We start from the raw sequence: 25,369 nt of genomic DNA on the forward strand, positions 1-25,369 counted from the left end.
GGGCAGACGCTGGGGCTAAGGCAGCGGGGAGGGGATGGGTACTCGCGCCTTCGCTCCTGCCAAACCGTGGCCGCAATGGAAAATACTGTTTTCCACAACAAGCCACAGCGACTCTGCCCGTGCTGTGCCTTTTGGCCTAGAAGATGCTACTGCTTCACTCCTGGGGAAGAGGCTCATTTATTGAGGTCTGGGAGGTCAGGGGATCAGGGCAGAAGAGACAGGTGTTAGGGCTTCTCATCCTGAGGGTCTTTGCAGGCAGGCACGTGTAGACATGGCCGAGTCTCCTCCACCACCACCTTCTGCCCCTGCAGCGTCTCGCACTGTGCTGAAGGTTTCCCCCAGAAGGTCACGTTCTTCTCACCCTGACCTTCGACCACAGTAATGGTTGGCCTGGGGCATTAGAGGGGGAATGGAGGGGAGAAGCTCAGGGAAGGTAAGAATGCATTCAATAAACTCATAATGAATACCTACTGTGTGCCCAACACTATTTTTTACCTATGAGATATTGGGCAATTTATCTTCCCCATGCTCATCTGGAAAATGAGAATAATTGGAATAATAATAATACCCACCTTACTGGGCTGAGTGAGGATAAATGAATTAATTTTGGTAAAGTGCTCAGAGTGGCGTCTGGTACACAGTAAGTACTCAATAAATGCTGGTAATTGTTACTCGTTGACAAGACCTACCTTCTCTTACCTCCTAAACTCCTTATATCTTTCCCCAGTGCCCATGGGGAAAAGTCCCCAAATGCTTTGCCCTGGTATTCAAGGCCTTGTTTTGGGGCCCAGGTGCCTGCCCCAAGATCTCTCTTTTCCACTTTATCCACAGTCCCATGTCCAGAGTGGTCTTTGCCTGGACCTTTGCCTGGACCTTTGTTCCTCCCATGAGACATGCATTCCATTCATTCACTCTCACCCCTGTTCCCTCCATCAAATCCATTCATATCCCAACTCTGCCAAGTGCTTCCTACCTCTACTCAACACCTTTAACTCTTCTTCAGGACCTACTAGAAACCCCAGAACCAGAGACCACTTCCAGATGGCAGGTGTTTCACAAGTGGAGTGTAGCTCACTTAATCTAGTGGCTCGAGGTATGTGGAAATAAAGAAGGGATGATGTTTTTACCCTCTGTTAACACCTAGGCCCCCAGGAAAAACCAACTTTGGGCAGCTGGTCACCAGTATCCAGGACTCTGCTCTCACAGTCTTAACACTGGGAATGCCTTTGCTGACCCCTTCCTGCCAGGTGAGATCCGATTGGCTACATGGACTTGGGGCGAGGTATCAGTCCCTTCTCCATTGTACCAACTGTTCCTCATCTGCCTTCTGTCAGGCCCTTGTTGACCTGTATCCCTTGGGGGGACCCATGGGACCTGGGTTCTGTGTGTTTTCAATTGTTGGGGGAAAGCCTCCCAGGTCCTGAGGCCGTGAGACATTGAGTGAGATGTGGGTGGCTGAAGGAATGAGTAAGAGAACGAAGGCCTGAGTGGCTTTAGGGGCAGACCCAAGCTTGGGTGACCAAAAGGGCCAAGTGCCTGGTCACAGGAAAGCCTGGGTGAGCGGCAGGATGGCTGAGTGACCAAATGAGAGACCCAAGGGCACAGTGGCCACTGATTCTCCCCCTCAGTATCCTCTTTCTCAGCTGCTTCATTAGTGTCTCTCCTCTTCCTGCAGGTGGGAGATAACACTCGTCAAGGCAGGTACCATAGACCCAAGGGGTGGATGCCCTGGTTGTGGGGAGCTGAGCTGACTCTCCCACCATCACTGCTCACATATGGCTGTCGTGACCCCCTCCTGAGCACATTTTGCCCCCTCACTTACGAGAACTTGGGGAGCTGGGCCATGCAGAGGCGCTGGCGGGTGCGGATGGGCATGGGTCCACATGGGGGTACGCACAGACCCCAGGTACTCCACTCTGACCATAAGCCTTTCCCTGCAATGAGTCAGAATGAGAGGTCTCAGCAGGGTGGTGTGTGTGTGTGTGTGTGTGTGTGTGTGTGTGTGAGAGAGAGAGAGAGAGAGAGAGAGAGAGAGAGACTGAGAGGTGGCAGGGACATGGGGGTCCATGGTAGAGTCAGAAACCCCTTCTTGCTGCAGGGGCTGCCCCATCCTCACAGTGTAGTCTGTGGGGAACACTCACAGTCACAGTGTTGAATGTTGTAACAGTGACGGATATCTTGTTGTTCTCCAACACACCGCTGTCCATCAAACTTGCGGCCCTTGCAGCTCCTGGAGCGTGTCTGCTGGCCTGGGATCGCCTTACACATGATGTTTATGCCCCGACGGGCACAAGTGCTCCACTCCTCCCAGGACCCCCACTCTCCATTCACTGCACAGACAGGGGCAACCAGGGCTTGCACCAAAGGGAGCCAGTGAGGGGATTCAGAGGAAGGGATGAAAACCCAGGGGAAGGAGTGGAGGTGATCAGATGTGGGGCTGGGGGACCAGAGGTGGGGCGGAAGCAACAGGGCTGGGAATAGGGGAATGAGAGGCAGGAGCAAAGCATTAGCAGCAGGAACTGGGCAGCAGGGATGGGTGAGAGGCTTAGGCATGGAGACAGGGAATCTTGTGGTACCGACCAGGGCAGGGCACAGCTGTATTGCAGATGTGGGTTCGGACGGCATCGCCAGCGCAGGGGGGGCCCCCATGCTGGGGCGCAGGGTGATTACACATCCGTTTTTCCAGGGTCTGGCCCATGCCACAGGTCACAGGGCAGGGGCTCACAGGGCCCCACGCCCCCCAGCCCCCAGCCACTGTTGGGGGTAGAGAGAGGAATGAGAAGATAGGCCACCTCGATCTCCCCCTCAGCCCCTAGACTCTTGAGGCAGATTGTTCCAGAATGAAGAGTTCTGCGGTCACGTGCTCTAAGACCTCTATCCTCTGAGATGGCAGAGCATCTGTTCCTGAATCAGGAATAGAATGTCCGAGGCCTCATCCCTGTGTACCTGGGCAGGGTGGCAGACCAGAGCAGGGCCGCTTCTCACGTTCTGACCCTGGGCAGGGCTTCCCAGGAGGCACCTTGGAGGGCTCAGGTGCAGAACACTTGCGGCTTCGACTCTCGGCAGGTGCGCTGGGTCCACCGTGGCAGGAACCCGAGCAGGCGCTCCAGGGGCCCCAAACAGCCCAGGCCCCGTGTACTGTGATGGGATGGGGGTGGGGGGATGCCAGGTGTGGTCACACGTGCTGAGGTCCTCCCACTATCCCACAACCATGTGCTATAGCCCCCAGATCCACCCTGGGTACCCGCATCAGTGCCCTGTGGTTGCCTTCACTCACCGGGGCAGACCTGCTGGGTGTCACAGGTCTCAGACTCCTGTGGTTTTCCTGGGCACTGGCCGCCACACTTGGGGGTGGGTTGGTTACATATTCGCTGACGGGTCCGGGTCCCTTTGGAACAGGTGACAGAGCAAGGGGTCCAGGGCCCCCAGTTGGACCAGCCACCCATCTCTGTGGGAGAGAAGAAATGGGGACAGGATGGAAGCGGGGGCACCATTCACAGGTCGTTGCTTCCTCATGTGCCCCACATCCTCTGCCACACGTGGTCCTCCAGCATTGCTTATCTGGACTACTTCAGTAGCCTTCACACTGGTCCTGCTGCTTCAGCCCTTACCACATACAGACCGCCCTCCTCGGGACAGTGAGAGGGATCTGTCACAACCCAAGTCAGATCACAACTCTCCTCTGCCCACCACCACAGAATAAAAGCCAGCATCCTCTCCGTGGCCCACAAGGATCAGGCCGCCTTTGATCTTGCCCCCCACAAGTCTCCTCCAGCCATGCCAGCCTCTTCCTTGGTGCCTCACAGATATCAGGTGTAGTCCTCCCCTCAGGGCCTCTGCCCTGATGGTTGCCAAAGCCAGGTAACAGGCAGTGCTCTCCTGCCTTGCTGGTCTTCCTCACCAGGACAGCACGGCTGGTCCTCACAGGCTTGCAGCTGCCACTCAAGGGTCCCGGGCTCCACCTTCTCAGGGCACTGCCCACCACGGCCTATGCAGCGCCGGTGCCGCAATTGGGATCCCTCAGTGCAGGTCACCGAGCAGGGGGCCCACGCAGACCACGGTGACCATCGTGGGGACCTGCAGAGAGGAACACATGTGTCCTGTCCTAGTTTGAGCTGGCAAGGATGGGGTGTGCTGGACTGTAGAGTGAGCACAGGTAAAGGGGGGTGGGTGCAGGATAAACGTACGTGGAATGGATGGATCAGAGTACCTACCCCTTAGGGATGTTGGGGATTCAATGGCAAGAGGAGGGCACACAGTAACTACTATAATATCACTGACCTTCATGATTGGGGAGCTGGAACACTTCGAATCCCCCAAGGATAGTGCCAGACACGCAGCAAGCAAATGTAAGGACTAAGGACCGAGGACTGCTGTCAGAAACCTTCCAGGCATCCCCGTGCTCAGTAGCGGGCAAACAGAAAGTTCTTAATAAATAGTAGCTATCATCCCAGTGAGCTTAGAGATCACATCAGAGATACCCCAGATCTGGGGCTGCTGGGTGGCCCAGTCAGTTAAGTGTCCAACTCTTGATTTTGGCTCTGGTCATGATCTCAGAGGGTCCTGAGATTGAGCCTCACACTGGGGTCCGCGCAGAGGTTAAGATAGTCTCTCTCCCTCTACCCCGCCCCCAGCTCATGTGCTCTCTCTCTAAAACAAAATTAAAGAAAGAAAAATACCCTAGACCTATCCTCAACCCCCTGCACACACCATAACACTAAATTTATGGGAACTGTTGACATTACTAGAGGTAATGAAGGGTAGCTGCCTTCAAAAATCCCCAAGCTCCCCAAGCTTCCATGGTGTATCTGGGATGTACAGTAAGCTGTTAGAAAACATGTCTGGCATACAGTAAGGGCTAATTACATGGAAGCTGGCATTGTGATTAGGAGACTAGAGTCACCCTCAGAGATCCTCCAGCTACCTCTCACCTCTGCAATGCATCCAGTAGGTTGGAAGTGCTCAATGAAGGTGAAGTGTCATCATGATTAGGTGCCTGGAGCTGCCCTCAGAATTCCCCAAATTCACCCACCCCCACATGTCTGTATGCAGTAAGCACTCAATATGAGCTGTCATCACAATTAGTGGACTGGAGCTACCTTCAGAATACACCTGACCTGTACCCCACCCTCCAATGCTACCAGTATGCAGGAAATGCTCAATGAATGTAAGTATAGCAGTGGTTCTCAACCAGGGGCGATTTTGCCTCAGCAGAGGTGGGGGAGGCATTTGGCAATGTTTGGAGACATTTTGGTTGTTGCAGTTTGGTTGGGAGAGTTGCTACTGGCATCTAGTGGGAGGCCAGGGATGCTACAGAACACAGCTTTGCAATGCATAGGTCAGACTCCCACAGCAAAGAATTTTCTGGTCCCAAATGTCAGTAGAGCCGGGGCTGAGAAACCCTGAGCCATGGTCATGATCAGGGCCTTGGAATCACCCTTGGGAACTCCAGAGAAGGAAAGAGCCCAGTTCTGGGTGGCCCTGCATCTCAGGATCCTCCTTACCTGCATGCCTGACAGAGCTTGCTGCCAGGCTCCTGGAAGGCATAGGCAGGGTTGAGACAGCAGTCTTCCACACGGATACCTTTCCCCAGGAAGCCCTGGCACTTGCCAGAAGATTCCTCATACTGGGTGAAGCACCATATGGGGACTGAGCCTGGAACAGGGTCGGGGGGGCAGGCACAATCAGGGGTGTGATGGGTCTGGGCACCCCTGTAGGCCAGTTGGGCCCTCACGCACTCACCTTTGGCTGGCAGCAGGGTGAGCAGCAGCAGTAGCAACTGAGGAGCCTGCCCTGGGGTGGACATGTTGAGAGCTGCACCCGTGCAGTCCTGCCACCCTGCCAGAGAGGAGGCTCGGCTTTGTATGGGCTGACCTGGCTCTGGGATCAGTGGCAAAGAGGAACTGGGCCAGGAGGAACTGGGCGGGTAAAGAGCAGCATGGGGGAGGGGAGGGTCATGCAGGGTCTCTGCACTTCTCTCCTGGTACCCCTGCCCCGAGCCTCCTGCCCCACTCTCCCTTCCCTATTTCCTGCCTCACCCTTGATCCAGTTTTGTCACTGTATCCCCAGCACCCACATCCTGCCCAGTAACCCATTACCACTGTCATTGCCCCCCTGGACACATTCTTACTAGGAAGAAATGGAGCCTAAACTTCCTAGCTGTGTGACCTTGGGCAAGTCACTTAAACTTCTCTGAGCCTCAATTTCTCCACCTGTAAAATGCAATCTCTACCACAGTGATGGGGTCAACCTCATGGGGGTGTGGAACAAGGGTGCATTGAGCTCAGTGTGTCCCTCCTCATTGGGTGGAATAGGCATGGAGACAATTGCTTCATCCCGTTCTTTCCTGAAAGTGAGGTTGCCTGTGGTCAGTGTGGGCAGGGGAGGTCAGCAGCAGGGGGAAGTGAGAAGGGGAAGTGAGGATTGTGGGGAGAAAGGTTTGAGAATGAATTGGAAATATCACTGTCCCAGGGTTCCAGCTGGGGACTACCCTCCCTACCACCCCCACCCCCACCCCCACCCCTGCCTGGGGAGGGAGCCAGTTTGGCCATGTTCTGTCAGAGTAACTGGGGTAGGGGACAGCCCCATCCCTGAGCCTACAGCACAGTTTGTTGCAAAGATTGGGAGTTGAAGATTTTCAAAAGTCCTCAGAATAGTGCCTGGCATACAGTAGGGGCTGTTTGTTAAATACATTGATTCAACATTTACTGAGTGCCTATTGGGTGTCAGATGCCATTCTTGGCACTAGACTGAGCAGAGTAAGACAGCCAAAAATTCTGGTCCTGGAGGGGCTTATGCTGTAAGAGAGGAGACAGACAAAAAAATGTCCCCTCTCTCATAGAGGCCTTCCCCAGCTATCCTTTTGGTATGGTACCCTTGTTGTGCTGTAGCCCAGGGGCTCTCAAATCTTAGTGTGCTTCAGAATCATCTGGAAGATTTGTTCAATCGCAGAGTGCTGGGCCCCACCTCTGTTTCTGATTCTGTAGGTCTGGGATGGGACACAAAAATGAACATTTCTAACAGGCTCCCAGGTGACAGTGATGCTGCTTGCTGGTCTGGGGTCCACACTGTAAGAGCCACTCTAGCCACTGACACCTCTTTTTCATTGTAGGTGTCATCTATAAAAATGATTCTATGTTCTCCTTCTTTTGCTGTTAATATTAAGTTCTCTTCAGCCCCTTTTCTGTGCAGGTAAAAACCAAGCTCCACGGACTTGCTCTTTTTTTTCCTTACCTCCTTTTTTCTTTTTAAGTATTCTCTACACCGAACGTGGGGCTTGAACTCACAACCCCAAGGTCCAGAGTTGCATGCTCTTCCAACTGAGCTGGCCAGGAGCCCCTCTTCTCTTATTAGCCCAGATGAGTGAGACTCCAGAGCTCACTTTCAACCAGGAATCTCTTTAATGAACAAAAGGTGCCTAAAAATGTTAGGAGGGCAAGGTTTCATTTCCTCTGCATTTGTGGAAAGAGACGTACCATTCTGCAAATTAGAACAAGGTAATAGAATTTGATTTGGTCAGGTGTTAAAAGAGAACTTTGTTAAGAATGTTGGTTTCATGTAATGGGCAATAGGGTGTGTTGACATCTGTATCTATTACAGATGTACTCTGTTTCCTGATCATACAGGCCTGCCTTTGAAAGTACGCTTTGAACAAAGGGGTCTTGTTAAGATTCCAAGACTTCAGACATTGGCGCTGTGTTATCCTGTGGAAACAAGCTCCCCCAGAAACCTGTGATTCTGGTTGGCTGTTTTATCTAATCACTGGTTGCCCTGGTGATAATGTTATAATCAATGTTTCCTTTGGGCCTAAACTGCATACTCCCTGGGGAAGAGGACTATAGATGCTTTCGGCTTTTCCCACATTTGCACAACAAAATGACTGCAGCATTCTTATTTAAACAGAGTGAGACCATCTTATCTCATGAAATTATTGCACTGCCACCTGACGATGCATTTATCTGTTGCTTGTCCGTTGCCCTCACTAAAATACTCGCTCCCCGAAGGGCAGGTATTTGTGTCTGGTTTGGTAACTGCTGTGTCTGCAGGGCTCAATAAGCAGGTGCTGAATGAACAAATCAATAATCCAAACTCTAGAGATTCTGACAAGTGCAATGAGGCAGAGTCTGGGTTAGAGGTAAAAAGGTGGGCATTGCCAGTGGCTGTGTGTGTGTGGGAAATAGTGTCTCACATGCTGGGACTGGACCGAGCCACCTTGGAGAGGGCTTGTGAGAAGAGGGAAGGGGAATCCCAGGTGAAGCCCTGGAAACTCCAGTATTTCAAGTTTTGGAGAACTGGGAGAAGCCAGTACAGGGGACGGAGGAGGTGGTCCCAAGTGGAGGAAGTGGCTTTCTCCCAGGCCTGGCACAATCAGTGGTTTCTCATACAGTCTCATTTGGTCTTGGTCGTTTTCTTACTTTTTTAAAAAAGATTTTATCTATTTATGAGAGAGAGAGATTGAGAGAGAGAGGCAGAGACACAGGCAGAGGGAGAAGCAGGCTCCATGCAGGGAGCCTGACGTGGGACTCGATCCCCGGTCTCCAGGATCACGCCATGGGCTGAAGGCAGTGCTAAACCACTGAGCCATCCGGGATGCCTGACCCCCTTTTAAAAAAATACAGTTACACACACAATTCTGGGTCTGCAGCCTCTACTAAGGTCTCTTAGGAACCAGCTCACATACATACTCTGTCCCATAGCCTCTCAGACTTTCCCTCAGTCACACACACTCAGGGGGTCATTTCTTCTGTCACGGATTCCCGGTCTCCTACCAAGAGGGTCACACACACACACACACTCTACATCTTACAGCCTTCCCTCATTTGGCCACACTCACCAACATTTCCTCTTACCAGTTTTTGACACGCACACAAACACAGTCACACCTTTAGATGTTTCTGCCAGTCACTGGTTTACAGCTCCTGCTGGTCTAAGTTTCTGGTGCAGGGACAAAATTGCCACTTCTCCTACCTCCTCACTCAAGCCCCCATCTTGCATACCCAGTCCCTGATGGTAGCTAAGGCGCACACACATACACCATCACACACTGTCACAGATGCCGTCTCAGTCACCTGGTCTCACTTCCGTTCTCAAGTGGCGTGCCACTTACCTAGGCCTTATTTACAGCCTTTAATTGTGTCTTGCAAAGACCTTTACACATACCCACACCATTAGCTTCTCAGCTGCCATTGTGGTCACCTTTCCTCAGTTAGCCTCTGCCATCTGTGGTCACAAACTCCCAACTGCTGAGGGACTCTCCAAGTCTCTCACACACAGGCTCCTCCGGCCTGCGTCAGTGCTGTACACCATCCTTTCCTTAGCAGGGATGCTCAGACACAGCTATGGCCTCGCCCACTTCTCCCACACACCCACCCCACCAGTCTCCCAGGGCCTCATTTTCCCAATTCTTCACACACAGAGAGCCTCTGATTCAAGTCCCTCATGAGCTGTTCCACACACCCACTAATGCGCTGCTTAGCCGTTGGTTTCCACTCAACACGGTGCCACGTTCCTTCTCGGCTCTTGCTCCAGACACCTCTGTGTTCTCCCAGACTATTTCAGTCCTCACCATCCTTTTCTCTCGTGCTGTCTCAGTCCCTGAGCCTCTGGCCTAGACTGGTGTGGTAACTGTAATCAATCTGCCACTTGCCTCTGGTACACACATGCATGCATGTGAACGAGGCGCGCACACACACACACACACACACACACACACACACACAAGCTTACAGCCTCATACTCCCCCAGTCAGAGCCAATTTTTCTTTTTCTCAGTTTCTGACATAGTCCTTGCTGGTCTCACATGAATGGTGTCCACATGCACGATCACGTGTTCTCAAATCTTGTGCCTCACAGCCATTTTCTCTCACACAGTCAACTCTTCTGTGAGGCTGCCTTGCATGGAGCTTCACTCATGGTCATCTTCAGAACACAGTTGGCTGCTTATTTACAGTGAAGTTCCTTGCTTGCACACGGTCCCTGACCATCTTCCCCCACACGTTCCTCATGCTCACGCAGGCTCAAGCGTCCTTTTGGTCACTCGGTCTGTCCTGCTCACCATCATCAGCCCGTCCAGTGGTGTCTGAGGTACAGTCCCCACTACCGTTGCCATTAACAGGACTTCACACATACCTCCAGCCTCTTGTAGGGTGCCTTAGTATGCAGCCAGTCTCACAGTGATCTTCTGACACACAGCTATAATTTCTTATGATGACATGGACACATCGTCTGTGGTTTCAGCGGCCACACTCTATCACACACACACACACACACACACACACACACACACACGACTCCACACGCATATATACGTGATCACAGCTTTCCACATTTTTCTCTTCTTTGCACACCTAGTTACAATTTGCAGTCTCTCCAGCTATTTCCTGCACACACTGTCACGCTGTCTCTTGCAGTCAATCTCACACCTTCACTGCCTTCCACATAAAGTCATGCCTGTCACAGTCAGTCCCAATGGCTTCAAGGAAAGAAAAAAAGGCTAGCAGCCTCCAGTATCACCTTTAAAAATATATATTTACAGGAACAATTCCCCATTCTCTGGGACTCTTAGAAAAAAAAAGATCCATTTTTGGGGAAGTAAAACAAACAGTGGAGACAGGTGTAGCACCGTCCCCCAAATCACCAACCCCCAGGTCCCCAGGCCCGGGCTGGGCCGGTGCTGACAGGAGGTGAGCCCAGGAGTCCTTTGAACCCATCCTCTCCAGCCTGGAATTCAGATAGGACAGGCTTTATGTCCCCCATTCCTCCCTCCCAACTCCAGGGACACTTAAAGGGTCCTTTGTACCCGCCCGCAGGAAATTGGGGGGCTGGGAGGGAGGGAGCTGAAAATACACGTTTGGTATCAAAAATAAACACTTGGGAGTGGCAGGAAGATTCCTCCCCCAAATCCCTTCCTTCCCACCCACCCCATCTCAGATATAGGAAGAGATGCTCCCCTCTCCCCTATTGAAAAGCCCTGTTTAAAAATAGATTATACTATCAAAATGGCAGGGGGTAGGGGACAAGGAGACCTGGAGTACTGGCTGGAGGGGCCCCCCAGACGGGGACCACTCCCCAAAAAAACCCTCCATTGGGAGGTAACAGGCAGGACTCCAGGAGTTTGGCAGATACAGGAATGGCTTCTCAGGGGGAGAAGAACAAAAGGAGCATTCCTCCCTGGCCAAAATGGTGGTATCTGAGAGAAGGCTGGGGAGGTGGAAATTCCTATTTCTAGGGTGTGAGTCTTCCTTGGCCAAGGCTCCCAAACCGTTAAACGGCACAATTTCTTCCTGGACCCTTGGGTATGGCCAGGAATAATAAAACTACAACAAGCTATCTCTTCTACCCACACCCCAAAATGGAGACAGGGCTCCCTCAGCTTCCCAAGGGCAGGCTGAGAAATAAATAAAGAAAGGTCCTTCTCAAGCCAGACCCCGATTGTCTCATCTTGGGGAGAAAATGTGGAGATGGGGGAGATGTCCTCACCAACCCCCCCAGAAGGGTTGGGCCAGGCTCCTCCCAGTGGCCTTCAAAAAATAAATAAATAAACCGTCTCCACCAATGCAGTAGGAGACGTGTAAGGGCGGCCACTGAGGAACTGACCAAGAAGAGAGAAGTTGTATGTTTCCTGTGGAAGGGTTATTGAGAGATCCTTCCTAGAATCCCTACCCCACCACAGCTAGAGCACAAGTCTGTCAGCTGAACTATGTTTCTCCTTGAGACGGCTGGCTGGAGAGAAGTTCAGGGCCATGGATGGAGTGACCCCAGAAGGGGGTGGTGGTGGTGGTGGTAGTCATGGCTTCTGGGGCCCTGGGGAGAGCACCACGGGGGTTGAGAGGCCATCCACGCTGATGGAAGGGATGTGCACCTGGGCGCTGCCACTGGACGGAAACTGGGGACAGAAATAGGGAAAGATCACGGATGGGGGCCATGCTAGGGTCTCTCACCCTTTACAATATGGGTGAAGGGATCCTACCTGGAAGGAGAGCTTGGCTGGACTACGGGGTGCAATGGGACTCAGGGTGCTCCAGAAGTGAATGCTGGGGGGCAGCGAGCTGGGTGTCAGCAGCACCGGGGTCTGTGGGGGAACAGATGGTTGGAGCTCAAGTGAGTAGAGAGCAGGTGTGGGAAAATGGAAGGACCTTGGCTCCTGTCCCACCAGATTTCCCGCTCAGACATCTGAGATCACCCTCCCAAAGTACACAGGCTTACACCCTAACTACTAAGGTCAAGCCCATGACACCTCTCCCATGTCACAGACAGCCCCTCCCAACTCCAGAGAGCCCACCTCTAGCTTCATTGGGCGAGACCACGTATAAGACCCCATCCACATGTCGCTTTTAAACCTCACAATCACTATCCCATCAGCTTAGGATCAACTTCCAACTCAGATCCCCCACAACCCATACACCTCCCAGGAAATCCGCTAAGAAAACCCCAGACCAAAAAGCCCCGTGCAGGTTCCCCAAGCCACACCCCAACCCAGAAAAGTTCCCGCCCCCAGCCTCGCGGTCTCGTCTCCCCACAAAACTCCCCAGACCCGTCCTTCATTCCAGCCCATCCTTCAGCAGGGGAGACTAGCCCGCCCTTCGTTAATCAAGCCCCGTCCCTCCAGCCAATCCCCCTCGAAGGCTCCACCCTCCCGCTCACTCAGGGATAACCACACTGGCCCTTGCAGTCTAGCTCCTCTCTCACCCGCCCCACCTCTTCACAGGCACTCACCAATGTGTGCGTAGGTAGCAGGGACGGGGTCAGCGCTGGCCCCGGCGCCTGCAGCCCGGAGCCAGTTCCTGATCCTGGAGTCCGTTCGGGTCCTGGCCCACCCAGCAGGCTCGGGCTGAGTGGGAGCTCCAGGTCCCGGGGCTTCCGGCCCTTCTGAGGCTGGGCGATCTCTGTGCTGGAAGCAGTGGAAGCCGCGAGGCCGCCCACCTGCGCTGCAGTCTCCATGACGACCGCGGGCAGCCGGGCCGGCACGCCCTCCGCAGGAGGGACTTCCGGCCCGGCCTTAGCGGCTTCCTGTACAAACCCCGCCTCCCCACCGACGGCGGCTTCCAACTCTTCCTTGGGCCCGTCCACTTTCACTTCTGGGGGCAGTGGCCTGCCCAACCCAGGCTCCACATTCAGCTCTTCCGATTTAGGGTTCTGGGCCTCGGGTGGGGTCAGGATGACCTGAAAGAGGAGGGGGGGCGGGCAGAGGGGGTGCGTAAGGATTGCTGGGTTAGTGAAGCCAAGGACTTGTCTTGGAAAGTATGACTTTGTATTGTGGGGGGGGTGCATGACTACACATCAAGGCAGGTCCAAGAGCAGGAGGTGGGGCTTTGTCAAGGATGTGAAGCTTCTTCTGGCAGCTTCTCTTTGGGGACAGAGATCCCCTAAGGATGGGCCTCCTGGAGATACTGCCCTCATTCATGAAAACAGTGGTTCTCAAAAATTTGCTTTAGTAGGACTAGCAGCATGCGCCTCATCTGGAAACTTATTTAAAAAAAAACAACGAATTTTTGGGACACGGGTGGCTCAGTGGTTGAGCGTCTGCCTTTGGTTCAGGGCATGATCCCCAGTCCAGGGATTGAGTCTCGCACAGAGGGAGCCTGCTTTTCTCTGCCTATGTCTCTGTCTCTCATGAATAAATAAATAAAATCTTAAAAAACAAAAACAAACGAATTCTTGTGCTCATCCCCAGATCCATATGAGAAACTTTGAGGGGCAGGCCCCAGAAATCTGTCATTTAAATAAAAAGCCCTCCAGGTGATTCTGATGGACACTAAGGTGAGAGAACCTATGCATTAAGCAAATAAATTCAGGGCACCTTGCCTAGCTTAGTACTTGTATGGCTCTCCTCTGTAACCCCCTCTCCCAAGGAACCTCTGTGTCCCTCCTTCCACCATATCTAAATAGGATGTTTATGTCCCTTCTACCAGCCCCCCTCCTCATCTGGGAATTGTACATCCACTCTCTTACTGAATTTCCATACTCCAGTCCTTACCTGCAGAGGCAGGCCAGCCTCCTCCGCCTCCAGGCAGGCCTCCAAGGGGCTTGGACTGGTGCTCCTGCTCCCAGACGGGGGCACTGCTGCTCCTGAAGGGGCGGTGTTGGGGAGCACTGAGGCAGGCCGAGGATGAGGGGGTGGCTGTGGCTGTGGCTGCAGGGACTGGATGGTGAAGGTGGAATAGAGGCCTGAGCGCATGTATTCATTGCGGCTGCTGCGCGCCAAGCCACCAGGGCCTGCCATTCCTGTACCCTTGGGTGGGCCCGATTTCCCCGAGGCAGGATCCCCGGGGACAGCATGTACAGTGGCGGGAGCCACATTTGCCACAGTAGAGGTGATAGACACCTCGGGCTGTGGCGGGCAGTCCTCAGTGGAGCACCTCGCGACTTCCGGGTAGGATACAAACTTGTAGACAAATTTCTGGCCGCTCACTTTGCGGATGATATTCTGGGAAGGGAGGAGACAGGATAAAGGACCTTAGAAGAAAGGACCAGAGTGGAGGGAAGATATGGATGAGGGGGCAGAGGGGTGTGTCTCCTAGGGTCCTTCTTTCCCCTCTCCTGTCTTTTTACATATACACTATTCCTCCTCTGTCTGCTCTTGATTGGGTATCCCCCACCCCGGCTGACTTCTTACTGGCGTCTTTCCCAATCTGGGGCCTTCTCCCTTCTCCTTCTGTTTCTACTCCTCTTCCCCATTGTGATTCCCCTCTCTGTATTCTTCCCAGTTTCTCTCCTTTCTCTCTTCTCCCTTCCACAGCTCTTCTTTTAGCCTACTGCCCTTTTCCCCTTGCCCGGTCTCCACTCCGTGGCTCCTCCCCATCCATCCCTCTCATCTCATAGCTCTTCATCTCCATCTGTCCAATCCCCCACCCCCACATCCTGTGGTAGCACTCCATAGTGGGGCCCACCTAGGAGTCAGTGCAGGAGCAGGCTTTCCTCCTGGCTCCAGGAACCAGGGGTGTCTGTGGGCTAATTGGGCCCAGACCTTGGGGGTGGTTGCCAGGGCAGTCGTGGAGTGTAGCTGATGCAGCAAGACAAGAAAATGAAGTAACTGATGTAAATATTGGAAGAGACAAAATTAAGATTGAAGAATGCCGGGATGAATTATTAACATAGAGGATTATTTAAAGCTATTGGTCTAGATGTAGAACAGGGCAAGGTCACTAGGGGGAGAACAGGCTGAGAAGCCTGATTCTTTTGTTTTGGTTTTGGTTTGGGGGCTTTTTTTTTGTTGTTGTTGTCATAGTTTATTTCTTGTTCTAGTTGTAACCGAGGAGCCTCATTCTTAGTACTATGGTACGGGTTTAGGCTAAGGCAATTAGAAAATGAAGTGACTGATAGCAACTAAGATAAGGCCATTAAAGTACTGGCATACATATTGGGGGGAATCTCAAGGCTGGCAGGGTGGATCGCAGAACATGTTTGGAATATTACAGGATAGGTCTGGAGGGTCCCAGGGATGTTGCGGTGGTCTCAAAGCACAGAATGAGGCAGCCTCAATATTGTTTTGGAGGTTTCAGCTAAAGGAATAAAATATGAGAAATCTGAGAATCAAATAAATGCTATAATTTATGGCGTGTAGCATAGGTCTAGGGCTGTTGTGGGGGACAAGAGGCATCTGGGGGGCACTAGGGTATCCTAAAGACATCTTAATGCTGGTCAGGTATGTCACAGGGTGGGTTTGTGTTTTTCAGAAAAGGAATGAAAAGGGATATTCATTAATGTTTTGGAAGTTTCAGATAAAAAAGAAAATGAAATAGCTGGTATGTTGTCAGGGAGGAGAAATCCAGCACCGGTCTGGGAGTCTGAAAGGATGAGAAAAATTCAAAGTTTTAGCTACAGGAGTAAGATGATAAAATAATATACACTGATGGGATGCCTGGGTTGCTCAGTGGTTGAGCATCTGCCTCCAGCTCAGGGCATGATCCCAGGGTCTTGGGATCGAGTCCCACATTGGTCTCCCCACAGGGAGACTGCTTCTCCCTCTGCCTAGGTCTCTGTCTCTCTGTGTCTCTCATGAATAAATAATTAAAAATCTTCAAAAAAATACACACTGGCATGGACCAGCATTGCTCTAAAAATGCATGAGAATAGGGTATAGACCTGCACTGTACATATTGTTTTGGAGGTTTCAGCTAAAAGAATAAGAGAAGAAAAGAATTGATAAAAGTGTTTGGGATCCCACAGCATGAGGTAAGAAAAGGTTAGTACAATATTGTAATAGACATTCTAATGCTGGGAATAAGAATATACTGGAATAAGAGTAGGTTATGAAATAACTGAGGAAGTCCAGGATTGGTCCAGTTCCAGAAGGCAGGAGGAGAAAGAGTCATTATTAATGGTGCTTTTGTAATTTTTAGCTATAGGAATAAGATAAGAAAATGAAATGTGTGGGGTGTGGTGGAACAGTATGACTTTGAGGGCCTCAGAAAGGGGGTTAGTAGGGGTCAGTATTAATAATACTATGAAGGTTTCAGCCAAAGCAGTAAGACAAAGAAAATACCTGAGATAAACGTTTGAGGTGCCCAACATTGGTCTAATAGTACGAGAGGATAAGGTAAAAAATAGTAAACTCTGTTTTCAAAGTTATAGCTATGACAAGACAAGAAAATGAAATAACTGCCATAAATGTTGGTGGTTCCCAGTCCTGGTTTCAGAGGCCTTACCTTGTCATAGTAGTACCGCAGGGCCCGGCTGAGCTTGTCATAATTCATGTTGGTCTTGTTCTTACGCAGCCCCCACAGCCGGGCCACCTCCTCAGCATCCACCAGCTTGAACTCACCGCCATCCCGTGAGGTCCAGGAGATGATGTGGCCATTGCCTTGCTCTCTCAGCAGCTGCAGCAGAAACTGCCACAGCGTCACAGAGGGGTCCATCACTGGCGGAGTGCTCACGCCATCCCAGGGGTACCTGGAGGGCAGATAGCTCAGAGCTGAGAGGCTGAGAACACAGAAGGAGGCAGAGGTCAGCAAGAGGAGGATTCCTTTCTTGCCTTCTTGTCTCCACCTCTGTCCCCAAAGCCTACCATCATTCCCTAAACACCTTCCGACTAAATTCTAAGCTCCTCAGCCTGGCTTTAGAGACTCACCAGAATGGTAGGAAACTTTTGGAGACAAGAGGACGGTGTGAATGTATTTTGTATGTGGGACAAATATGCATCTTTGGGGGCCAGAGGGCAGACTATGGTAGGCAAAATAATGCCCTCTCAGAAATGTCCATATCCTAATTTCTGGCACTTATGAGTGTGTTATGTACATGACAAAAGGAACTTTGCAGATGAACTTAGAGTTATAATAGTTCCCTCTTATCTGCGGGGGATCTGTTTCAAGACCCTCAGTGGATGCCTGAAACTGTGGACAGTACTAAATCCTACACAGACTATGTTTTTTCCTATAAATATACACAGTTTATGTATAGGTTTAATTTATAAATCAAGCACAAGGGATTAACAACAATACCTGAACAATTATGGCAATATACCATGATAAAAGTTATGTGAATGTGCTCTCTTTCTCAATATCTTATCGTTCTGTACTCACCCTTCTTCTTATGATGATGGGAGATGATTAAATACCTACATAATGAGATGAAGTGAGGTACTGATGTAGGCACTATGACACAGTGTTAGGCTACCACTGACCTTCTTGATGATAGGTCAGGAGAATCATCTTCTCCTTGACCACGGGTAACTGAAACCATGGAAAGCAAAGCTGTGGATAAGGGGGTATTACTGTACAGACCTCAGGGAGATTGTTCTGGATTGTTTGAGTGAGCTGAATCTAATTGCAGAAACCCTTACAAAAAAAAAAGGAAGAGGCAGAAAGAGAGCTCAGAGAGATGCAAGGACAGAAGAGGCAGGAGAGATTCAAAACATGAGAGGGACCTGATTTGCCATTACTGGCTTTGAAGCTGGAAGAACAGAGCTCCAGCCCAGGAATATGGTTGGCCTCATAAATGTGGGAAGGACCCTCAGCTGACTGTCAGTCAGGAAACAGAGACCTTAATCCTACAACCTCAAGGAACTGAATTCTGCCAGCAACTCGAATGAGCAGGAAACAGGTCATTCCCTGGAGCCGCCAGGAAGAAACACAGCCCTGCCCACACCCAGGTTGCAGCCTGGTGAGGCTATGTTGGACTTCTGACCTCCAGAGTGCCAAGATAATAGTTTGCATTGTTTTAAGCAGCTTGTGACTTGTGATCATTTGTCGCAGCAGGAGTTGAAAGCTAGTATAGTGGGGATCCCTGGGTGGCTCAGCGGTTTAGCACCTGCCTTCAGGCCAGGGGCCTGATCCTGGAGTACCAGGATTGAGTCCCACATCAGGCTCCCTAAATGGAGCCTGCTTCTCCCTCTGCCTGTGTCTCTGCCTCTCTCTCTCTCTCATGAATAAATAAAATCTTTTTTTAAAAAAGCTAGTATGGTGCTCCTCACCTGAACGTTTTCATTTGCATCCTCTGTTACACCAGACATGAAGTTTTCTAGGAGGTTCCTTCTGCTAGCACATTGCAAAAGCTGTTTACTCTGTGGGGCTCCCTTCTTTTACCTAGAAGTCTTCCCCATCATCTGAGTCCCAGCCACGGGAGTCTTGCCTTTCTGAAGCCTTCCTGAAACTTAGTGCCTGCTCCCTCTGCTTTGCATTCCTCAGGCCTCTTACTGTCTGTGTTCTCCTTCTTGATAACAGCAAAGACTAACATTTGTTGAGCTCATAATACTTGGCTGCCATTGTTCAAATCAGATAATATGGCCTACCAGACCATAGCTCAGGCTCTAGGGCTGGATTGCCAGGATTGGAATCCTGATTCTGCTACTTATTAGCAGTGTGACCCTAGGCATATTCTTTAAATTCTTTCTACCTCAATTTTCCCATCTGTAAAATAGGGATAATAACACACTCACCTGTAAAATAGGGATAATAATAATATCGAGTTCATAGAGTTATTGTACAGATTAAATATAATGTGCCTGGAGTGTGAGAAGCTTTTAATGTAGTTTCCAATTTGTTCATAATTCCTTATCTGCTATTCCAAAATCCCCAAAGTGCTAAAAACAAAACTTGGGGCACCTGGGTGGTACAGTCGGTTAAGCGTCTGACTCTTGGATTTTGGCTCAGGTCATGATTTTAGGGTTGTGGGATCGAGTCTCTGCATCGGGCTCTGTGCTCAGCGTCCCATCAGCTTGGGATTCTCTCTCTCCTCTCTCTTCCCCTCCCCTCTGAGCACACACCAGCTCTTGCTCTCAAATAAATAAATCTTTGAACAAAAAACCCCCCTTCTTTATAACCCTTTGGGCAGCAAATCCAGATGTAAAATGAACAAGGCCCTTCCTGGTCTTTATTGATTCTCACTTAGCGTGATCGTTCAAACATTCTGCTACAGAAATCTGAATGTGGCTGATAACTGAGCCCACTGAGGGGGTTATGTAACATCTTGTATGTGCCCCTTGCCACCTTTCTAAAATCTGAAAAATCTGAAATTCTGAAACACATCTGGCTCCGAGGGTTTTGGATGAGGGCATGTAGACCTGTACTGCTATTTTTATAGGTACTGACTCATTTATCTTTCATCACAACTCTGGAAAGTAGGTGCTCTTTATTATCACTCATTTACAGAGGAGGAAGCGGAGGTACAAAATGTCCAGATGACGTCTATGGGCCACAGAGTGTAAGTGGCACAGCCAGGCTTTGGACCCATGCAGATTCCAGTCGTCGTCGTCTAAGCATGTAACCATTAGGCAAACCTGCCCTCCATGCTGCTCCCTCAGCATGTCCTGTAGAGAACAGGACCCTCCCTGCTCACTGCAGCCCCCCCCTCCCATAACTGCCCTCTTCGCTGAGGGTGAATTGGAAATAAACACGAAGCTTCCTATTCCTGAAGGAATGAGCTTTCATCAGTCAACTGTTCACTGGCTGGGACTGTTGGATTAAGAATAAGACCTTCCAAACCAGGTTTCAAAGAACCTTTCTCTGTTATTTGTAGCTTCATTCTTTAATCTGTAAGGAAATATACAGTATATGATCCTTTCTCGTGTCGGAGCGCTTAATGAAGTTGGCTGAGCAGACACAATTTTGGGCTATTACGCAAGTCACAAAGCCACGGAGTGTCCACATTTGAGAGTCCTGTCATCAGAGACTTCACTGGGTTTACTTCAAAGACCTGCTTGTTTCAGAGGGCACAAAGAGTTCAGTGTGACTCCTGGTGGTGAAGACAGGCAATTTTACTAGTTCCTCTTTTGGCTGCAACAGGACCTACCCATTAAGGGAAAATCTGACCAGCTGCGCCAAGCCTCAACAGCACACAGGGTTTTGTATTTTGGTTATTACTGTATTTCCCACCTGACCCCTAATAAGTGTCCTAGTAATCTGCCTTACTCAGATGGGTTTATTTCTCTGTCTCGTTCATTTAGCGAGCATCTTTGAGCGCCTCCTATGGGGTCAGCACCTATTGAGTGCCTCCTGTGAGCGCCTCCTGGAGATACAGCAGTGAACAAAACAGAAATCCCTGCTCTCGGGGAATTCATGTTTTAGTGGGGAAGACCGTCAGAAAAGAAGAGAAAGGAGTGAAAGAGTACGTCAGCTGGTGAGAAGAGCTATGGAAAAAAGTGAAGCAGGGGAGGAGCTGTTATTTTTGAAAGGGTAGTCAGGGGAGGGTTAGGCACTGCAGAGGTGACATCTGAGCAAACACCTAAATTAAATGAGGCGAGTCAGGTCTGTGATGACGCGGGCAGCAGGTGGATCCAGGCAGGGTGAATGACCCTGAGGCTAGAGCACACTGGGCAGCTCAGAGGAAGACAGTGGAGCAGGGCAAGGTCAGAGAGGAGGGAGTAAAGGGTGCAAAAAAGTAGCAGGAGGTGAGAAGAGAAGGGCCGTGGGGCCCAGACTGAGTGAGGCTTTCTCAAGCCCTTGTGCAAGGACTCTGATGCTGGCTGAGAGAAGAGCCACAAGGGGGTCATGAACGGGGGGACCAGGCCGTGACTTGCATTTTAACAGGATCCTTCTGGCTGTTATGAGGACAACTGAGTGTAGGGGCTGAAGAGGCTACTGTGACAGTCCAGGTGAGACTTGCAGTGGAACTGCTGGGGGAATGGCTGACTTCTGGATAAAATATGAACACAGAGTGAGCAGTGTTTGCTGACAAAGTATGAGGCAGGGAAGGGAAGTGAGAGACAACAGCAAGGGTGAGTCTAGGTTTGTGACCTGGTCGCCTGGAAGGATGGAGCCAGGACCCATGGAAACGGGAGCACCACAGGAGAGCTGATTTTGAGGCAAGGTCAGGAGGTCAATTTTGGAGATTGTCTCAGAGGCCTGTTAGACACCTGTATGTATGCTGTGAGTAATGACAGTGGTTTTAAGAACAGTCATACAACTATTTTCCTGTGTGTCACACATTGTTTTGAACATTTAACTCATGCAACCATCACAGCCACACTGTGGGGTGGGATTATGATCCTCCCATTTTCCAGATGAGGAAATAGAGGCATAGAGTTTAGTCATTTGCCCAAAGTCATGCAGCTGGAAGTTGGCAGAACTGGGGTTCAAAGCTGGGCAGTCTGGCTGCAGGTAGAGATCCTAGCACTTTACAATACCAGCTCTCTATCAAGAGAGACAGAGAGGGAAGACCCTAGAGGCTGAGTGGGGAGGGTTCCCTGAGAAGTGACACGTGAGCAGAGACGGGGAGGATGGGAGGTAGCTAGCCATGTGGACATCTATGGACATTGCGTACAACGACTCTAAGGTGGCCATGAGCTTGGCACTCTACATCACGGGCATGGTGAGCTCACCCATTTCCCACCTCTGAGGCTATGTACGTGCCCTTCCCCTTTCTCATGCCCGATAAACTCTTTATTCTATAATCATCAAATTCTGCTATCTTCTAGACAGAATGAATCCTTCCTCTGTGTGATCTGTGTGCTGAATAAACTGTCTGCTCTTGCAGATCTGTTCTCTCTGGGCCTTTGGTCTCCCACTCCTCTGCCTTGTTCTAGCTGTGCAACCTTGAGCAAGTTACTCAACCTCTCTGGGTCTGTTTCTGCATCTGTAAAATATCTTCAAAATATACTATTCTTAATGGCTTTTGCGAGGATCTAGTGTCAATATATATAAAGGACTTAGAAAAGTATCTCTGGCATGTGGTAGGCACTCGACAAATGTTAGTTAGCTCTTAGCTTGTCTATCAGCCTTCACCCTCCCACCAGCCTCCAACCTTATGTATCACCATGGCCTATACCATCTGGGTCCCATCACCGCTCTGACCTTGCCTCCTGCTTGCTTGCCTGCCTGCCTGCCTGCCTCCCTCCCGCCCTCTGCTCTGCTCCAGCCACACTGGCCTCCTTCACGTTTCTTGAATGCACTAGGCACAGTCCCACCTCAGGGCCTTTGCACTGGCTGTTCCTTCCACCTCCAGAACACTCTTCCCCTAGATATTTTGTCTTCCTCCCTGATCTCCTTCAGGCCTTAACTCAAGGGTCACCTTCTAAGTGAGGCCTGCCCAGTGCCCAAGATTTCAATCACTCCCGTACTCTCTCCCTGTCTTCCCGACTTCACTTTCCTCCTTAGCGCCTAACATACTATCTAATTTTACTTACTGTTTTATTTATATAGTCCGTCTCCCCCACTTTTAGCAAACGTCTGCTCCACAAGGGCAGGAATTTCTGCCTGTTCTGTTCCTTCCCATATCCCCAGCACCTAGAAGAGTGCCTGGTACTCAGTAGGTGCTAAGTGTTTGCTGAACGAACAGTCCCAACTAGTTTCTTTAGCTAGTTTTCGTATACCCTCTTCATCTCCAACCCTTCCCTCCCCTTGCACCCTGATTTGTCTGAAATAATATTTTTCACCTTCATGCATGCAACAAATTCTTATTGAGCACCTAGTATATACTAAGTATATTTACCCAGCAGTAAATAAGCAGACAAAAAAACTAAACCCTCATTGGACTGACTGTTCTAATGGGGAGGGACAGTGAACTGGTAAACTACACAGTGTGTCTGATAGTGATGAAGGGCAAAGGGGACCACTACTGCAGAGAAGGAACCTGAGTCCTGTTAAGTATGTAGGTTCAGATGATCAGGGGCAGGCTGACATTTGAATAGAGCTCTGAAAGGACTCACATACAGATCAGGGGAACGACGTTATTCCAGGTAGAAAATATAGCCAATGCACAGGCCCTCAGGCTGGGCTGTATCTGGCGTGTTTGATTTGAGGATGAGTGAGGAGCTTTGTATGGCTGGAACAGAGTCGGAGGGACAAGGTGCAGGAGGTGCAGCCAGAGAGGTTACTTGTCTTATTAACTCTCAGATATGTTCACACTGGAGGGGATTCTGGTTTTGATGCCTCCATTTTACAAATGAGGAAGCAGGTGCGGAGAGAAAGTGGTTAAATCACTCAGATCATATGGCTGCTGCGATTGCGGGTGGATGGGTGCTGAGAAAAAGTGTGGAATGGAGACAGCTCTGCAGGCGGGGGGGAAACTAGCAAAAACAAAAGCTTGGAGACGGGAGGTGCTTTGTTTTTTAAGGAGTGGGGTCTCATGTGGCATGGGATGAAGTGAGAAAGGGGATCCTCAAAAATTATTCTGTGTTCTGAGGGGCAACCTAACTGGGTACTTACCTCTGAATAACGTATTGAGCCCCTTGTGCCGAACTTTCCTGAGTACCTGTCTCACAGGATTGTGGTGAGGACGAAATGAGGTCATGGATATAAAGCACTTTGCCAGGTACCTAGTAGGTGCTCAATAAACGTTAGCTCCTAATGGCATTATCGCTATCTTGAATGCATCCGTTTATTGCAGTGAGGCAGAATGTCTTAGGGATTAATGATGTGTACGAGGGGGATGTGTTCTAGAGTAAAAAAGAGCCAGGTTCAACAAGCACACAGGATGATCCACCATTAAGAAGAGAGGAAGCAGGGAAGGCCATGGACTGATCCACCACAAGGAAAGGAGGGACAAAATAAAAGCACCCTCCTGGAGAAGAGATTACAAAGCACTGGACTCAGGGGAGGGTATGGGGGTGTGTGCCTGGATGCAAGCACATGGGGAACAAGAAGGCCAATGAACAGATCCACTGCAAAGGCGGGGGTGGAGGGGAGTGCAAAGGCTCATCTTCTTTATGGGGGGCAAGGGGAGCAGAAAGGCATCTACTCTGCACAAGAGTAGATGGGGTGAAATGCCATCACACGGACTCATTAAAAGGAGAAGGGAACAAGGCCATGGAATGAGCTACTGAAAATGGGGAGTTCAAAAACACGAAACTGACCCACTATTAAAAGGAAGAGAGAAGCCCAAGGGCTGGAGAAACAGTCTGAAAAAAAAAAAAAAAAAAGAGGCTAGGGCAATGGGCTGATAACGACAAGGGATGTGGATACTAGCATTCAGACCGATACACTGTAAAAGATAAAACCATGGGACTGATGCACTGGGGGACTGGAGGAGGCAGGAATACAACTTCACAGATTAACTCACTGTTAAAGGGGGTGCGGGGGGGGTGCAACACGCCATGGACTGATTCACTACAAGGAACAGAACTACAAGGCCACAGACGGGGCCCTTGAAAGTTGAGGACAGGAGAAAATAAACAGTCAGATGCACCTTCTGTCAAGGAGGGACAATGCCCGAGGCTGCTCCCCTCTAAGTGGGGGTGGGGGCGGGGCAGGACCACGGACGAGTCCACTGTAAGGTGGGGTGGGGAGAACTATAAGCACGCAGACCGATCCATTATAAAACAGGAAGGGGGGTCAGGCCACGGTCAGATCGACTACAAGGGGCGAAGGGAGGGGACAATACCACAGGCAGGTCCACCAGCCGTGGCGGTGGCGGTGGGCAGTTGAACACCAGCAGGCCATGGGCCAAGCCACATCCCTCGCGCGGGGGCGGGAAGGATACGTGGGGTCACGGACGGGCCCTCCACCCTCCAGGCCCCGGGCTCACCTGTGTGTAGCGCAGTGGCAGTATTGGCAGCTCCGGGGGGCGGGGGCTCCATGCGCAGCCCCACCGCCCCCCAGGCCCGGGCTCCGAGGTGGCGGTGGCGGCGGTGGCGGCGGTGGCGGCGGCGGCGGCGGCGGCACCTAGAAGCCGCCCCTGCGTTTCCTCACGGCTCACGTGGGCCCCTGGAGGAGGAGCCGAGCATTCCGCGGCTGGTTGATTGGACACAGCGCCTTGGCTCGACCGCGCGGCTTCCAGGGTTGGGGAGGCGGGCCCTGCCCCGCAGAGCTAGGCCATGATTGGCCCGAGGAGAACTGATGGAACGCAGATAGCCGCCTGGGTTCCGAGGGGGCGTGCTGGGCCCCGCTGGCGCTTCACGCTGATTGGCCCAAGGCTGACAGCCTGTGGGCGATTGACAAGATTCTGGGGGCGCCTGCCTGATAATAATTGGCCTGCATGGAAGACGGCCTCCGAGGATA

The 25,369-nt window shown here is 51.0% G+C and overlaps 2 protein-coding genes across 3 annotated transcripts; both read right to left on the minus strand.

The window, feature by feature from the left end:
- Nucleotides 1-158: 158 nt before the first annotated feature.
- CFP (complement factor properdin) lies at nt 159-5,904 on the minus strand. The gene is made up of 9 exons (XM_038587315.1): nt 5,743-5,904; nt 5,505-5,655; nt 3,902-4,077; nt 3,278-3,448; nt 2,947-3,138; nt 2,581-2,754; nt 2,142-2,330; nt 1,823-1,934; nt 159-390 (listed from the first exon to the last, which is right to left on the minus strand). Exons 1-9 carry the CDS (start codon nt 5,804-5,806, stop codon nt 225-227), a joined length of 1,395 nt encoding a protein of 464 aa, XP_038443243.1. The 5' UTR covers nt 5,807-5,904; the 3' UTR covers nt 159-224.
- Nucleotides 5,905-10,505: 4,601 nt separating this feature from the next.
- On the minus strand, nt 10,506-25,046 carry ELK1 (ETS transcription factor ELK1). Of its 2 annotated transcripts, none has more exons than XM_038587316.1 (6): nt 24,897-25,046; nt 16,646-16,889; nt 13,975-14,424; nt 12,714-13,160; nt 11,968-12,069; nt 10,506-11,883 (listed from the first exon to the last, which is right to left on the minus strand). In XM_038587316.1, the coding sequence occupies exons 2-6, from the start codon at nt 16,853-16,855 to the stop codon at nt 11,785-11,787; spliced, it is 1,308 nt and encodes a 435-aa protein (XP_038443244.1). In that variant the 5' UTR covers nt 16,856-16,889; nt 24,897-25,046; the 3' UTR covers nt 10,506-11,784. The 2 variants fall into 2 exon arrangements, with proteins under 2 accessions (XP_038443244.1, XP_038443245.1); XM_038587317.1 differs by having other exon boundaries at nt 16,646-16,919; nt 24,897-25,043.
- Between the last annotated feature and the right edge of the window lie 323 nt (nt 25,047-25,369).

The sequence above is a fragment of the Canis lupus genome, chromosome X, assembly GCF_011100685.1.
Source record: "Canis lupus familiaris isolate Mischka breed German Shepherd chromosome X, alternate assembly UU_Cfam_GSD_1.0, whole genome shotgun sequence".
Lineage (NCBI taxonomy): Eukaryota > Metazoa > Chordata > Mammalia > Carnivora > Canidae > Canis > Canis lupus.